The sequence below is a fragment of the Danio rerio genome, chromosome 3, assembly GCF_052040795.2.
Source record: "Danio rerio strain M-AB ecotype USA chromosome 3, GRCz13ab, whole genome shotgun sequence".
Lineage (NCBI taxonomy): Eukaryota > Metazoa > Chordata > Actinopteri > Cypriniformes > Danionidae > Danio > Danio rerio.
Window position 1 is genome coordinate 4,880,001 of NC_141023.1, and position 17,725 is coordinate 4,897,725.

Genomic DNA, 17,725 nt, shown 5'->3' on the forward strand with positions numbered 1-17,725 from the left:
GACAGACAAATAAACAGATAGACAGACAGACAGACAGACAGACAGACAGACAGACAGACAGACAGACAGACAGACAGACAGACAGACAGACAGATAGATAGATGATAGATAGATAGATAGATAGATAGATAGATAGATAGATAGATAGATAGATAGATAGATAGATAGATAGATAGATAGATAGATAGATAGACAGACAAAATAGGTCAGACAGATGGAAAGACAGACAAATAGACAGATAGATATATGATTAGATAGAGCAACAGATAGACCAATAAGCAGACATACAGATAGACAGATAAACAGACAGACAGACAGATGAAAAGACAGAAAGACAAACAGACAGGTAAGTGAAGAGACATGCAGACACACAAATAAAACATATAGACAGAGAGACAGACGGATAAACAGACAAACAGATAGACGGACAGATAGATGGATAGACAGAAAGACAAACAAGCAGATAGGCAGATACATAGACAAACAGATAGATGGAAAGACAGATGGACAGTCAGACGAAAAGACATATGGACAGACAAGCGGACAAACAGACAGACACATGAGTAGACAGACAGAAAGATAGAAAGATAGTAACCTTGGTAACCCCACTGGCGTAGATGGGGATCATGTTCTCTGCCCCTTGCTTGACCTTCAGTTCGATGTTGAGCTGTCGCTCCAGAGCCTTAATCCTGTCCTGATTGGGTGAGGAGCGTCCAGGCGTCCCAACAGTTTGGATGTCATCTGGGGGTCAAAGACAGGATCAAACATTTATCTAGGAGTCACGGTCTAACAAGACTATAATACAGACATCTGACAAATCATCCCTGTAGATTCATATTTACATATACATAATGATGAATTACACACAAAACTCACACATCTGAAGCCTCTGCAGTGACCCGTTACAATACTGGACACATAAAGCTGACTTTGCTTCACAGTTTTCTGTAAAGATTTTAAGTGATAATGTCTTTCTCATTTAATATACAGTGGTGGACGTCCTCTATATTGATATCTGTTGATTTTGCTGTCTTCAGTAGTTTGTTGCAGACTCAGAATAATACACTGTAAAGACTGAAGCAAGCCAGTAAAAAGATTCAAATGTTCAAAATGTTGGTAAAAACATGATACTAGCGTGAATTAGCATGATTCTAAAAAAATTTACATGTTATTAGCATGAATCTAGCATGATTTAGCATGTTGTGAGATTATTTCCAGCATAAATTAACATGTTATTAGCATGGTTTCAACACGAATTAGCATGCTGCTAGCATGGTTTCAACATGAATTAGCATGTTTCCAACACAAATTAGCATATTGTAGCATGATTCTAGTATGAATTGGCACGTTGTTGACATGATTTAGCATTTAGCATGAACTAGCATGTTGTTAGCAGGATTCTAACATGATTTAGCTTGTTAGCATGTTTAACTATTAATTAGCAGGTTGTTAATATTATTCTAGCATGAATTAACATGTAACTAGCCTGATTCTAGCATGAATTAGCATGATGTTACCATGATTTCAACATGGATTAACACGTTGTTAGCATGTTTCCAACATGAATTGGCATGTTGTTAGCATGATTCCATAATGAATTAGCATGTTGTTAGCATGTTTCTAGCATGATTTAGCATGTTTCTAGCATGAATTGGAATGTTGTTAGCTTGTTTCTAGCATGAATTAGCATGTTAGCATGATACTAGCATGAATTACCATGATTCTAAGAAATTAACATCTTGTAAGCATGAATTTAGCATGTTGTTAGATTATTTCTAGCATAAATTAGCATGCTGTTAGCATGTTTCTAGCTTGAATTAGCATTTTGCTAGCATGGTTTCAACACGAATTAGCATGTTTCTAACACAAATTAGCATATTGTAGCATGATTCTAGTATGAATTATCCTGTTGTTGGCATGATTCTAGCATGAACTACAATGTTGTTAGCAGGATTCTAACACAAATTAGCATGTTGTTAGCATGTTTTACCATTAATTAGCAGGTTGTTAGCATCATTCCAGCATGAATTAACATGTAACTAGCCTGATTCTAGTATGAATTAGCATGATGTTGGCATGATTTCAAAGTGGATTAACACGTTGTTAGCATGATTCCAACATGAATTTGCATGTTGTTAGCATGATTCCATAAGAACATTATCATGTTGTTACCATGTTTCTAGCATGATTTAGCATGTTTCTAGCATGAATTAGCATGTTAGAATGATATAGCATGAATTAGCATGATACTAAGAAATTAACATGCCATTAGCATGAATCTAACACGATTTAGCATGTTATATTATTTCTAGCATAAATTAACCTGCTGTTAGCATAATTCTAGCATGAATTAGCATGTTGCTAGCATGGTTTCAACACGAATTAGCATGTTTCTAACACAAATTAGCATATTGTTAGCATTATTCTAGTATGAATTGGCACTTTGTTGACATGATTCTAGCATGAACTAGCATGTTGTTAGCAGGATTCTAACACGAATTAGCATGTTGTTAGCATGTTTTACCATTATTTAGCAGGTTGTTAGCATTATTCCAACATGAATTAACATGTAACTAGCCTGATTCTAGCATGATTTAGCATGATGTTGGCATGATTTCAAAGTGGATTAACACTTTGTTAGCGTGATTCAAACATGAATTGGCATTTTGTTAGCATGATTCCATAATGAAATAGCATGTTGTTAGCATGTTTTTAGCATGATGTAGCATGTTTCTAGCATGTATTAGAATGTTGTTAGCATGTTTCTAGCATGAATTAGCATGTTAGCATGATACTAGCATGAATTAGCATGATTCTAAGAAATTAACATGTCTTCTACACTTGCTCTAATCGGCTTATATTTTCTCCCAGGAGACCCAGAAATTCTGTAACACACTCAATACACCTTAAATACAGATCGCTGTAAAAACTCATCAATAGCAGGAAAAGAGTTAACCCTTGTGTGTTATTGCGGATGGAAGTCAAAGGGGCAAAAACAGCCCCTAACATTACGAAAGGGTAAACACTACACAAGGGTTAAAAAGAGGTCTCCTGGGAAAAAAGTTTCCTCAAAATAAAAGTAAAAAGTACAGTATGCTTTGTGCTTTAAGATAATTCTGACCTTTGCTGTCGTCGTGACCCTTGACCATAATATATGCGTCCAGCTCCAGCAGCTGAGCATGGAGGGAGTCCAGCTTTCGGCTGGAGCTGCGCAACTGGCTCTCCACCTGCTGGGCATTGCGTTTGTCAGTAGTGGCCCGCCGCAGTTTCTCCGCGCCCTCTTTAATCTTCAGTTCTTTACGGATCTCCCTGCGGATCCACTCGCGCTTCTCGTCCAGTCGATGCTGCACGCTGGAATCTGAGAAATCAGAGTTCTGGTCCAGTCCCATCTGCTCCAGCACAGACAAACCTGAATCTGAATCCTGCAGAAAACAACAGGTCCTGGGTCAGTGTGGGTAGACTGTGATTAGAGACTGACAGAAATACAGATATTAGGGATGCACCGATATTTTTGACCGATACCGATAACCAAAAACTCCTTAAAATCAGAGGCTGATAGCCAATACATTTCCCCCCCCCCCCCAAAAAAAAGGCAACACAAATTTGCACATCATCTTTAAGCAGAATACATTACTATTGATGTATGATTTGTTTGGATAGGACAATATTTGGATTTGGATTTGGCTTGTGTATTAAACAAACTAAAGAAAAACACACACTGCTATATTGAGTGCATCATTTACACACTGGATTAAATGATAATGCAATAAACCCATAGACAGAAGTACTATCTGTATTTCTCTCATTGGTTTTATTGCATTATAATTCAATGCACCCAATATTTTTGACCGAAACCGATAACCGATATATTTTTTTATATGCTGACAGCCGATATTTTAGTCCAAAAATATAAATTATTCTTATTTTTTATAAATTATTCAAATTTTTTTACCAATTGATAATATAGATATGTTTGACTGACACCGATAACCGATAACTCTTTATATTTAGAAGCTGTTGCCCGATATATTGCCTTAAAACAAAAGGCAAACACATACAAGTAAAAGGCAACACAAATTTACGCAATCTTAAAGCAGAATAAATTATCTTTCCATCGCTGTATGCTTTGTTAGGATAGGACAATATTTGGCATGTGCGTTTGTAACCCCGCCAATCCTACGAGCTGGGATTAAACTGGTGACCTTCGGCCTGGGAGTCGGTTGCTCTAACAAGGAGGCTAAAGTCCATGGCCACTAGCATCTGTCGCTAGAGCACCTTTAGAGGTCAGAGGAGTGAGGTTTACCTGCACAGCACACACTAGCTGGCCTCCGTTACACTCACCCCCCTAAACCTCACTCCCATCCGGGTCACGTCACCAATATAACCCCACCAGTCCTACGCCAACCAACCCGCTCCGAGCTGGTATAGAACCGGCGACCTTCCGCATGGGAGTCTGTCGCTCTACCAAGGAGGCTAAAGACCAAGGCCTCTAGTGTCTGTCGCTAGAGCACCTTTAGAGGTCAGAGGAGTGAGGTTTACCTGCACAGCACTTACTAGCTGGCCTCCGTTACACAAACTAAAAAACCCACACTCCGATATTCAGTGCATAATTCACGCTCTGGATTGAACGTTAATGCAATAAAACAACAGAGAGACAAGCGAAAGTAACGAATGATTCAAAGAGAATAACAAATAACAAAGACAAAAACAGGCCAAATGATAAAGATTGTGTGCTGTCGGGGATGTTTTCATCCACTTTGGGTCGTTTTTGAGTCTTAATTTGGCCACAACCTTGTCTGTGTTTCAGCAAATGGACAGATTTTTGGTGACAGATCTTATTTTGACACATATTTTGGGAAAATATTTAATTGAATATAAATCAACAATACACTCTGGGCAGATTGATAACCCTTTCGTTATGTTGAGGGCTGTTTTTACCCCATTGACTTCCATTATAATGACATCTTTTGATTGCAAAGTCATGACAACATATAATCATGGATTCTGGATTGTTGCTGGTACGGCTGCACGATTAATCGAGAAAAGATCAAGATCTCGATTCGACCCTACACATCATCTCAATTCAGCTTTTCTACAATTCAGCCAATTATATTTTCAAGGTCAGGAGAGAAGCTTAAAGGCGGCCGCACAGGAACATGAACACTTTCAAATGGCGTTAAAAGAGTCACATACTGTATTTATAAGGTATAATTCACCCAGAAATGTCATTTCTGTCTCATGTAATGATTTATTTGCGGTCGCAAAATCACACGTTAGCTGACCACGAGCTATCGAGAACGCGTGTACATAGCACGCCAATGACGGCTACTTTAGTAAACAGAACCTGCATATGCTGTGAATAACAAGTTATAAAGTTGTAAATAACGTTCGTTCAGTTTGTTGCACAGAGCAATCATTTGAGAGCCGCGCTGAAAGAATGATTTGCATGTGTGTGTGTTTTATCACAGTGACGGCAGCCGTGAGCTGCACTGGGAAGTGAAAGTGAAACCTGTGCGCACATCATTTGAATGATCATAACGCATTTTACAGTTATGATTACGACAAGCATGTGATACATTTTTTTTCTTTCATTTACATTTACATTTTCATTTAGTCATTTAGCAGACGCTTTTATCCAAAGCGACTTACAAATGGGGACAAGGAAGCAATTTACACAACTATAAGAGCAACAATGAATAAGTGCTATAGGCAAGTTTCAGGTGTGTAAAGCCTAAGAAAGAAAGCATCAGTAAATGTTTTTTTTTTTTTTTGAGTAGAGTTAGTGGTATATCCAGAGAGGCAATTGCAGATTAGGAAGGAAAGTGGAGACTAAATAGTTGAGTTTTTAGTTGTTGAAAACAGCGAGTGATTCTGCCGTTCTGATGCAGTTAGGGAGTTCATTCCACCAACTGGGCAGATTGAACCCGAGCATTCGGGAAAGTGATTTCTTCCCTCTTTGGGATGGAACCATGAGGCGACGTTCATTCACAGAACGCAAGTTTCTGGAGGGCACATGGATCTGCAGAAGTGAGAGCAGATAAGAAGGGGCGCAGCCAGAAGTCGCTTTGTAGGCAAACATCAGAGCTTTGAATTTGATGCGAGCAGCAACTGGCAGCCAGTGCAAACGGATGAGCAGCGGAGTGACATGTGCTCTTTTAGGTTTATTAAAGACCACTCGTGCTGCTGCGTTCTGGAGCAGCTGAAGAGGCTTGATAGAGTTAGCTGGAAGCCCAGCTAGTAGAGAGTTACAATAATCCAGTCTGGAGAGAACAAGAGCTTGAACAAGGAGTTGAGCTGCATGTTCAGATAAGAAGGGTCGGATCTTTCTGATCTTATAGAGTGCGAATCTGCACGATCGAGCAGTTCTAGAAATGTGGTCAGAGAAGTTTAGTTGGTCATCAATCGTTACTCCAAGGCTTTCATAGCTAACACACAGTGTTGTGCGTGAAAATAAATGTTTTACAGTGTCAGTATAGCTACTCTAGCTTATATAATGTTGAATATAACGCAAAAATGTCTGATTTTACCAGTGAAAACAAATGCTCTAATAATGCTGACAATGACAAATGACAAGCACATGTCTTACACATGATAATTCAACTTTATAATTATGAATTTTTATATTCTGGAGTCATCAATTTACTTTGAATTAACAAACAGGACATGTTGAAAGTCTGTTCAAGTCCACCATATTGACTGTACAAAATTGAGCATTTTAAGCAACAGTCGAGCTACACACAGGCCTAATAGTATTAGTGTTGTTTTACCATATCATCACTTTAGAATTATAAGTTTCTATCTGACATTTTTGTCAAAATTTAGTTATTGACATGTTCTTAATAAATAACAACTTCAGTGGCGGTGCGAGGGGGGGGCTTTGGGCACTTAAGCCCCTGATGTATTGTCAAAAGCCCCTAATCTTTTGCAATATGTTGCACTTAAATAAAAATATAAGTATATATAATATATAATATATAAGTATATATAATGATGTATAACATTTAATTTGTTATCTGAGTACTGAAAATCATCGTTTACATCACGCACATTCCACCTAACGCTGTGTTTGTGTCGGGTCAGCTGTTCAGCACACTGTAAAAAATTTGACCTTAAATTCACAGTAAATTACTGGCTAATAATTGCATTACTTTCACAGTAAATTACTGTATGTAAATTCACAGTAAATTATTGTGAGGTAGTTCACAGTAATTTACTGTGGTTTTGTCACATTAAATTATTGTGAAATTACAACCATATATTGTAACTTTACAGTAGATAATAAAGTCTGTTACTGTGATTTCACAGTAGTATCTTGTAGAATTAACTATATTTTACTGTGAATTTGCAAAACGATTACTGTGATTTAGCAGTAGGTTGCGGTTTAAATACCTGATTTAACTGTAAAGTTAAAGTTATATCCCGGATTACTGTAATTTAACAGTTTGGTGCTGTAAAATTTCAAAGCAATTTTAGGTCACACAAAAATGAAAATTCTATCTTGATTTACTCACCCTCAGGTTGTTCCAGCTCTGTTAAAAATGTTTTTTTTTTGTTAAACACAGGAATAAAAATATCAAATATTCCTCTTTGTGTCCAAACAACCTGAGGATGCGTAAATGACGACAGAATCTTCATTTTTGGGTGATCTGAGAAGACTCTAAAATCAAAATAAAAACAAACACACATACATTTTACAGATTTATTTAACAGCTTAATGACATCTGTGTAAGCATTTCAGAAAACTTTCAAAAGGTGAAGGTGAAGCCTCAAAAAATACTATAAGAACATATTAATAAAAAAATCTGACATCATATGTAGCATACATATAAAAAGCAGTGCTTCAGAGTGCGCGCTCTCTCTCTCTCTCTCTCATTATATATATATATATATAAACACACACACACATGAGAGAGAGACAAAACTTCTTGCTAAATTAGGCAGTCGTCTATTCAAGGTCAATCATTTTCCTGATAATTTTACACACTTGCTGGTTGATGTGTCTTCTCTGCTTCTTTGACTTCGTCTGTCTTCCATCTCCAAACTGGTGCCCAAAAAGCACCTATAAGCAAAAGGGCAGACAAACAGTTAGCTTCATACAACACTACTGGGACACTACTGCTGCACTAGAGAGCAAAATTACTGTTAGCTCAGTTTGAACATGCTGACAATACTGTAGCTCAGTCAAACTGCAATTATTTAAACAAAAACATCTGAAAAACATTTCCATCACAAACACACAATCAAGAACGGTCCAACAACAAATAGTGATTTGAATGACCTAGGCAGAGCATTTTAAAACAGTTGATTTGATTTACACCTTCTGTTTACAGACTATAATCTAATGCTGGGTTCACACTTATTGCAAAGTAAACACATGCATCACAGTACTTGCTCTTGAATACTAGCAGGATGTTTCTTGCATCAAGCTAATTTTTCATGATTTAAATATTAGGAAAATTTTGCAAAAAAAAACTTGATTGAAGTGATATAGCACTTGTGTTGTATTAATTTCAATCAAGTTTTTTGCAAATATTCCAAATATTCTTCCACATGTTTTGAGTTTCACTTAATTTGTGCTGCCCAGTAAAAATTCCCCACTATTTATGCATTTGCAATGACTTGCATGTAATCCACTCACCTGAATAGGTAACTTCACATATGGTATAAGAGCCCCATCCTTTTAAAGACAGCTTCCCCTCTGGTCTCCAGCACAGACATACAAATTGTCTCTGCAACACGGCCCTTTATAACAAGGGGACAAGGGGAGTCATGACTTGTGCTCCTATACATTCCTTGTTTAACCCCCCCCCAAAACAAGCCCTCAGTTACAATATTTATTGTAGACATTACCTTAAATTCCAGAGTGCAAAAGGCATCTTCAGCATACTTCAGTTTCAGACCAGATCCAAAGTCAGTTGTGAAATCCAGGTGAGGTCCCTTGACCACTCGACCCTCCAAGGAATAAGACTAAAAGGGGGAAAGAAGGACTAAATTAGAGGTGTTTGTGAATAATTAAATTTGTTTGTAGAAACAAAGTTGACATTCCATGCTCTGCCTATTAAAAACCAAGCAAACAAACACACATGCCCAGTAAAATTGCTAATAAAAATAAAAACTATAGTTTAAAAAAATCTTTGTCTAATATTTACTACTACTGGAGGTACTGGTGGAACTTCTGGAAGAAGAAAAAGAGTTTGTACAAGAAACTGCTCACAACAAATCTGTGAAAAACCTGACATTTAAAAATCTAATAAAAATGAGGAAGGCATCAACATTACCTTTAATAATCAAGCGAGGGTTGATTGGTAGCATCAGTGTTTCAACATCAATGGCTGTGGCTGCAAAAAAATATGAATATAATAAGAGTAGAATAAGACTCAACCTAACACACGCACACAGTGGCGTAGCGCAAAATGCGGAGGCCCCCCTGCAGGGATCGCTGACGGGGCCCCCTGATGAAGGGGGGGGGGGATACGTCAATTTGCATATCACTGACGTTATCACGTTCTACCGTTTCTGTTTAACAGCCTATGGTTAATAAAGGGGTATTTATAATTGCACTACACTTTATATAAGCATGTTTATTTAACTAAATTTATTGCTGTTTGAATACAGTATATCATTGCAGATGTGTAACGTTAGTGAATGTGCAGTAATCTCTCATATGAAATAAACTCTGACAAGTTCAGAAACTGTCACTAAAATATCTGTGAATTGTGAACAAGAAAAGAATAAACGCTCCAATTAAATTGTTAAAATAAAGTAGAAGTATATCGGTTTGACTGTACAAGGGAAAAACCTTCACACTGCCTGTGCTAAATCATTTGTCGTCGGTACGCAGAGGGGTGATCTGCTCTCGGGCTGCAGGTGGGAGAGGCTGCTGTAGAGGACTGACTGGGCCGCCTGTCAGTGCTGTGAGGCGGGGGAGGGGCCGGCGGCATCACACGCAGCTCGTTGAGAAGAGTAGGGACGGTACAGTATGGAAAAATGACAGTCTAAAAAAATCTCCAATAACACACAAAAAAGTCGCTAGGGGGGTCTGAAAAGTCGCTAAATCTAGTGACAAAGTCGCTAAGTTGGCAACATTGGCGGCAAGCAATCAGAATGAAGTAGTCCACCGCTTGAGAGGTGTTCAGAGAACACAGACGTGTGAACTTTGGTTCCGACCACAGTTGTTCCCAACAGTTTATTGAAAATCGCGACGACGCGGGGCCCCCTAATCACGCGGGGCCCCCCCGCGTTGCGTGCCCTGCGGGCCCGTCCGCTACGCCACTGCACGCACACACATACACACACATACTCTCTCTCTCTCTCTCTCTCTCTCTCTCTCTCTCTCTCTCTCTCTCTATATATATATATATATATATATATATATATATATATATATATATATATAGGTTTAGATCGTGATAATGAATTTAGGCTATATTTGTGTGCTCAGAATTTACACTCACCTCACACTTCAGCTATTATCAGGTACACCTGAACACCAAAAAACAAAATCTACAGTTAGTGATAATATACAATTAGTTCTCATTAGTAAATGTTAGCACTGCATTAACACCAGTGAGAAATATACAATATGTACTTGTGTTAGTGTTAGTTTAAAAGAATACAACTGAATTGTATTATAAGCTTCATTTAATAAAACAGTTAAGACTTGTTTCATAATGAGTTTATTTTATTTAAATAACTTAACGTTAACGTTACAGTGAACAAAATTAACGTACATGATGGTGACTAACCGTAACGTTAACTTAAGTGAAGGTCAGAGCTTACCTTAACTTTAGTCATTTCACCTTTACTTCAGTCTTGTACTGAAACAGAAAAAGCAGTTAACAAGAAGTTAATTAAAGAAAATTCCCTTTCTTTTATCAGGAACTAACGTTAACGTTATGCTAATACCTCAGAAAACACTACAATCACCATCTGGCGTCGTTAATTTCTTGTTTTAAAAAAGGCGCGCTTAAACCCTGTACGTGCGAGTACAACTAAAGTACTCGGTAAATTCCTGTTAAATGACATGCACTATACAGAAATACACATACAACAATCATTTAACGGACAAAAGTCATATTTTAACACTTACCGAGGATGAATTCGTTTGGTGAAGAGACGAGGCAGGCGTTGTCTGTGGTGATGGCGCTTGTTAGCGGTCGAGTCGAGTCAGTTCTGTTAAATGAATCGGCTCCTTTAAGCGAACAGTAAAGAGTCGAATTCGGCTCCTTTAAGTGAACAGTAAAGAGTCGAATTCGCCTGAAAACGATTCCATTTTGTATAATATTGTAAGACGCAAACATATAATTCATTAATATTTCATCATATTGCTTGGTTCGTGTACTGCTTGTACACGAATTGCTTGTTGATGACTATGAGCTCATGAACACGTCTGATAAAATATCTGAATCTGATTCAATGTCACACGAGTCCTGAATCGAAGCAGTGCAAAAGTAATATATTGATTGAAATATAAAGTTAATTATTTTCTTCGCCATTCAAAATATTATATATCTCTGACTTTAACAATAAGAATAAAGTTCGTTTGGAGTGTATTGAGAATTATTATTTTTTCCTCCCAGGATTCAATTCGCACCAAGCTGCATCAAGCTGTAATGGTGGATGAGAAGGCACATAATATTATAAATATTGCTTTTAATATGTAATGAAATAAAGTTTTAATACTTTTTCATGCGAGAATGTAGTTCTTCAAAACTCAAATCTGTGGATTGTTAGTAAAGATTGTGTGTAATTTTAAGTGTGTTTTGCCGGTAGCGGAGATCTATGACCTCCAGGCGGTAACGGCGCTCATTACTCATGTATCCGCCGAGAGGCGCCTGTCTTCAGGCTAGACATTGGGACAATTGCCCCGTCTTCGATGGCTCTATATGCATGCGAAAATTAAGTTTTAACTGTTTTTCATGCTAGAATGTTGTTTAAAACTCTAATCTGTGGTTTATTTATATAGATAAAAAAAATAATAATTATATATATATATATATATATATATATATATATATATATATATATATATATATATATATATATAAAATTCTGAGATTAGTGACCTCCAGGCGATGAAAGGTGCCCAAACTCATGAAACCGTCTAAAGCAGACATTTACCCTGACATTGAAATAATTGTTGGCTGTTTAACAGTCTTTGGTTTCATTAATTAATTACTTTTTATTCAAGTTTATTATGTTTTGGCTAAGCACACAGTTGTTCATTAAATATTATTTCATATTCTATGTTAACTGTATAAAATTAAATAAAGGTGCAGTACAACCAAAAAGATGTTAGTAACCAAATCGTTTTGGGAGCTATAACATTCTGTTATTATCTGTTAAAGTTCATTTGTATTAATTTCTACGTTGAGTTAAAAAAAGGTTTGAATTTCTATAACTAACGTGCAAAAGATATAGCCCTTTTCACAGTAATTTGCTGTAATCATGCTACCTGCCGTAATTTCACAATAAAATTATGAATACAACATATTACTGTGAATTTTTCAGTTAAATACTGTGAAGAGATACTAATGTAATTTACTGTGAAAAATTACAGTAACTTGTTGTGAAAACCTGGAAATTTTTTACAGTGCAGTACCTGTATATACCGGCAGGTGGGAGTGGCCACTGCACTTCATTTATTCATTATTTTGAAGAGCTGAAGCTGATGAGGTAATAATACAACTCTTTCACTAAACCGAATAGTTTTAACTACTAATTAAGCTTAACATTTGTTTCCACAGTATAAAATATGTGTAGTTTTGGTGAAATAAAATAACTGTAATCGATAAAATATGCATCATATCAATGCATATGATTTGAAGACATGCAGAAAATTACATTTTCAAAAAACAAACAGAAACTGCAAATCAGGAGAGGAGATAGGAGAATCAAGAGGTATGATATGGGGGGGGCCTTTGGGGCTAAGCCCCTTGTCCCTTTCGACCCTAGCAACGCCCCTAAACAACTTATTGTTTACATGTTAAGTCTTAAAAGAAAATGTTGCACACATACTGTACTGTTTGCTTTATGGATTGCAAAAACTTTGAAGTTCAATATCTTCAAATCATTCAGAACACAGACAGAATCTTGTAATTCCAAGGTGTTAATGTGTTTGAGAATTAACAATAATAATAGCCTACTTATATTAATCTTTATTTTACATAAAAAAAAATCGTGATCTCAATTTTAAGCAAAAAAAAAAAAGAAAATCATGATTCACATTTTAGCCAGAATCGTGCAGCCCTAGTTACAGGTTTTCCCTCTTGGGTAGAGGCACAGTTTGTCATTTTTACTGTTGATCACGAACGTAACGAAAAGGTCGTCAATTTGACCAGCACACAAGAGTTAAACGATGAATGCAATAATCAGTTCTGCTCACGAGTATCAGATTGCCATCAAGTTCCTCAAAAAAATAAAAACCCAACAACCCCATAAATGTCTTTCCACGTAACACTTGCAAAGCCCTAGCCAACAGTAAACAAAATGCAGTTTTGTAGTGAACTCTAAGTCTGGGTGACGGCGCTCTGCTCAACATCGATTCAGTACAACCATAAATAACCCAGAACAGCAGGACAGAAACACACCATCTGCTCTCAGACCAACAGACACACACACACACACACACACACATTCACACACAGCTCATCAATAGCCTATGTAGGAGACAGTCATTCATTCATTCATTTTCTTGTCGGCTTAGTCCCTTTATTAATCCGGGGTTGCCACAGCGGAATGAACCGCCAACTTATCCAGCAGGTTTTTACGCAGCGGATGCCCTTCCAGCCGCAACCCATCTCTAGGAAATAGGAGACAGTCTTTAAAAATAATGCCTAGACATCAATTAAATTCAATTTAAAGTGAAAATGCATTCACAAAACATCTATATTACACAGAATGTATCCTGTGTCCTGCAAAAAATTCTATAAATAGAGTTTATGTCTTGTTTGTAGTCCAAATATTTAACATTGCTAAAACCAAGAAGAGTTTTCTAGACAAGCAAAACATATTGTCTTGTTTTCAGAAATAATATGCCAAAATGAAGTGAGTTTTTCCTTAAACCAAGCCAAATATTTTGCCAATAAGGTAAGAAAAATAACCTTGTTATTAAAAATAATTTTGCTCACCCACTGGCAGATTATTTAGTTTTTTTTTATACTTTTAAAGGGCACAGCCTTATCCCCCTGCAGCCCAAGACCGGTTACTCACTGAAGCTAAGCTACGCTGAGCCTGGTTAGCACCAGGACGGGAGACCACATGGGAACACTAGGTTGCTGTTGGAAGTGGTGTTAGTGAGGCCAGCAGGAGACGCTCTACCTGTAGTCTGTGTGAGTCCTAATGCCCCAGTACAGTTGAAGGGGACTCTATACTGTCAGTGAGCGCAGTCTTTCGTTGTTAAATCGAGATCCTGACGAGGTCATTACAAATCTCAAGGCACTTCTCGTAAAGTAGGAGTATAACCCCGGTGTCCTGGTCTAATTCCCTCCATTGGTCCTTAACCATCATGGCACTCCCAATCATCCCCGAACACTGACTTCTATCGCTGTCTCTCCAATTCGTGTACACGATTAATGCGCTATATAAATATACACATTACAATACTAATTGTACTAACTGTGTACTAATTGTAACTAATACTGTAGTTGTGTTGTTTTGTATTCGTTGTAAAATGCTAACCTAATAAAAATGCTTATTAAAACTGTGCTTATTTGAGTTACTGTTGCCTTTATATCAGCTGGAACCAGTCTGGCCATTCTCCTCTTGCATCAACAAGGCATTTGCGCCCACAGAACCGCCGCTCACTTTATATTTTCTCTTTTTCAGACCATTCTCTGTAAACCCTAGAGATGGTTGTGCATGAAAATCCCGGTAGATCAGCAGTTTCTGAAATACTTAGACCAGCCCGTCTGGCACCAACAACCACATTCAAAGTCACTTAAATCCCCTTTCTTCCCCATTCTGATGCTCACTTTAAACTCCAGCAGATCATCTTGGCCATGTCTACATGCCTAACCGCATTGAGTTGCTTCCATGTAATTGGCTGATTAGAAATGTACATTAACGGGCACGTGGACAGGTGTACCCAATAAAGTGTATTTCCATAAAATATCAGATCAGATGATGTTGTAATGTATGATTTGATTATATGCAGACCTCTCTTGCTGTTATTTTGAGATGTATTTTAAATAAAACATATATGACAGCCAAACCACCAGACAGGTGTCAGAAGCTACAGTATAAATGTTTATATTGATAAGAATTCCCTGAACCACGGACAGGTTCCTATATTATCTGAAAGTCATTATCTTTCAGTACGCGACCTCGTTGTTTCTTATTCTGCTTTAGCTTTTGCTTTTGCATGTTAGAATTTACATGCAATGAACATTTTTTGATTTATGCGTGTTATTAACTATCTTATTCTGCTTTTATTTACATTTGAACAAATACTTTAGGCAAGAATTTACCAGGGGTGTTAAAAATTCCGGCCTCCCAAATCAGTGAAACGTCAGAGACCACAGTTGTGGCATGGGGGTGGAGTCAGTTCAAGTTAATTTATTCGTAAAGCACATTTGAAAATAATCGCAATACTTAAACAAAGCCCTGTACATAAAACATACTAAACTATGAACACATATTGAGAAATAACAATAAAACAACAAGACAAATGAGAGATTAGATTTAGATTCAATAGTGTAAACTGGATACTAGTAGGCCAGATCAGGCAGTGCTTTGCTAGGTGTATATTGTTGTGCTCATTTAAAAAAAGATGCTAGAACAGCTTTATAACTGAGAGCGTTGTGGTCGTGTGTTGTGTTCATGATGTGTAATGAGTCAGCAGACGAGAGCAGAAGCAAAGGGCAGCAATGCGGTTCAGACAGAGAGGAAAACACAGACAGAGAAATTTAAAAACAGACCTAGAAAAAGTCCAAAACAGACCAAGAGACGCTTCAGAATCGCAGTAAACCCAGCAGTGGTGTAACGAAACGAATTACAAACACTCAAATTACTCAAAATTAAGGATTGTTCTTTACTGCACAGTTTTAAAAGGGTGTACTTTTACATCTTTAGTGCCGTATCGCTACTTTTACTGTACTGTTTCACTTCAACTTGTAGTCATCTTAACTAGGTGTGGAAAACAAAATCGATATTGCAGTATATTGTTGTGCTTTCTGTCGCAATAAATAATCGATACGCTAACGGCCAATATCGATATTGTATTAATGAAATTAATTTAATTTAATAATTATATTATTGATTTGCTCATGACCATGAGACCATGAGCTTTGGGTCAAGACCGAAAGGACAAGATGAGTTTCCTTCGAAGGGTGGCAGGGCGCACTCTCATGGATAGGGTGTGGAGTTCTGACACCCGGGAGGAGCTCGGAGTAGAGCCGCTGCTCCTCCACATCGAGAGAAGTAAGCTGAGGTGGCTCGGGCATCTGTTTCGGATGCCTCCTGGACGCCTACCTTGGGAGGTGTTCTAGGCATGTCCCACCGGGAGGAAGCCTCGAGGAAGACCCAGGACACACTGGAGGGACTATGTCTCTCGGCTGGCCTGGGAACGCCTTGGCATATTAGCATAGTATTAGCATAGTTCTAGTATAAATTAGCATGTCGCTAGCATTTTTTGAGTATGAACTAGCATGCCAGCTATGAGTTTAGTATTAATCAGCATGTTGTTAGTATGTTTATTGTATGAATTAGCATGTCGGTAGTTTGTTTAGCATGTTTGTTAGTATGTTTCTAGTATGGATTGGTATGTTATCAGTATGTCCAATGTAATGTCAATGACAGTTCTTCTAATGGAAGTCTATGGGACAGTTGCTAAGGTGCTGTAAGTGGTTGCTAGGGTGTGGCTAGTAAGTTAAAAGGTCATCAGATTAGTAGTCTGAGTTAGTGAGATGAGCGTTAACTTAAGTCTGTAGGATAGTCTGACACAAAGTTATTAGGTCACAAAGTTTGGTCCAATGTTAAGGCAATGTGACTTTTCAGAATTTTCCTGGGCAGTTTTCGGAAAACTGAAAGTTGGATCAGTTGGAAAACAAACAGCAAATTAATTCAGTGTAGTTTGGAGGTTTTAGTTAGTTTGGTGGGCAGTCTAGGAGGAGATGCATAAAGAAAATAGTGTCAAAAGAAGAAGAAGACGGAAGAATAATAAGTTTATGTAGTATAACAGTATGTTGGCTTCCTCAAGCCACCATAAATACAAATGTAACTGCATGCAGGTATTTATTCAATCATAAGTACAATGTAAAAACATCTATTCACAGAGTAAGTATATAGTAACAGATCATTAATTTTAATGCAAGTACATATTAGTTTAGACTACTTAATATAAAGCAACACCCACTACACTCTCAGAAATAAAGATACAAAAGCTGCACTAGGGTGTTACCTACAGGGTACACTTTTAAAACTTTAAGGTTCACTTTTAAACGGCTGGTCCACTACGCTATCATATTTTACACTTTAGTTGATGTGTAATGTAGCTGTGTGAACATAAACAACAGCTCTGAATATAAGACACTCAAAGTTCAATGCAATAAGAGACATTGACTTACAGAATTAGCTTAGCAAAGGCTACAGCGAATGAAGATTGGGGACTACAACAAAATGCATCCAGGCGAGTGAGATCACAAACGCTTCAGGTACGTGTGCACACACCATGCACAGCGAAGGGGCGTGGCCAGAGGGGCTGTAATGTTACAGCAGAGAAAGCTAA

General features: G+C 37.5%; 1 protein-coding gene and 1 long non-coding RNA gene across 2 annotated transcripts in view; both read right to left on the minus strand.

Annotated features, from left to right (window-relative positions):
• pkn1b (protein kinase N1b) overlaps window positions 1–3,422 on the minus strand; it is a gene marked incomplete at its 5' end in the record, with an annotated part of 52,255 nt that extends 48,833 nt beyond the window's left edge. The window contains 2 exon segments of the mRNA NM_001089460.1: window positions 596–741; window positions 3,122–3,422. Coding sequence (NP_001082929.1) covers window positions 596–741; window positions 3,122–3,389 — 414 coding nt within the window.
• A 5,788-nt stretch (window positions 3,423–9,210) lies between these two features.
• On the minus strand, window positions 9,211–11,135 carry LOC147845447 (uncharacterized). The gene is made up of 4 exons (XR_015480310.2): window positions 11,090–11,135; window positions 10,780–10,817; window positions 10,455–10,482; window positions 9,211–9,338 (listed from the first exon to the last, which is right to left on the minus strand). It is a non-coding gene; the product is annotated as an uncharacterized LOC147845447 (long non-coding RNA).
• Between the last annotated feature and the right edge of the window lie 6,590 nt (window positions 11,136–17,725).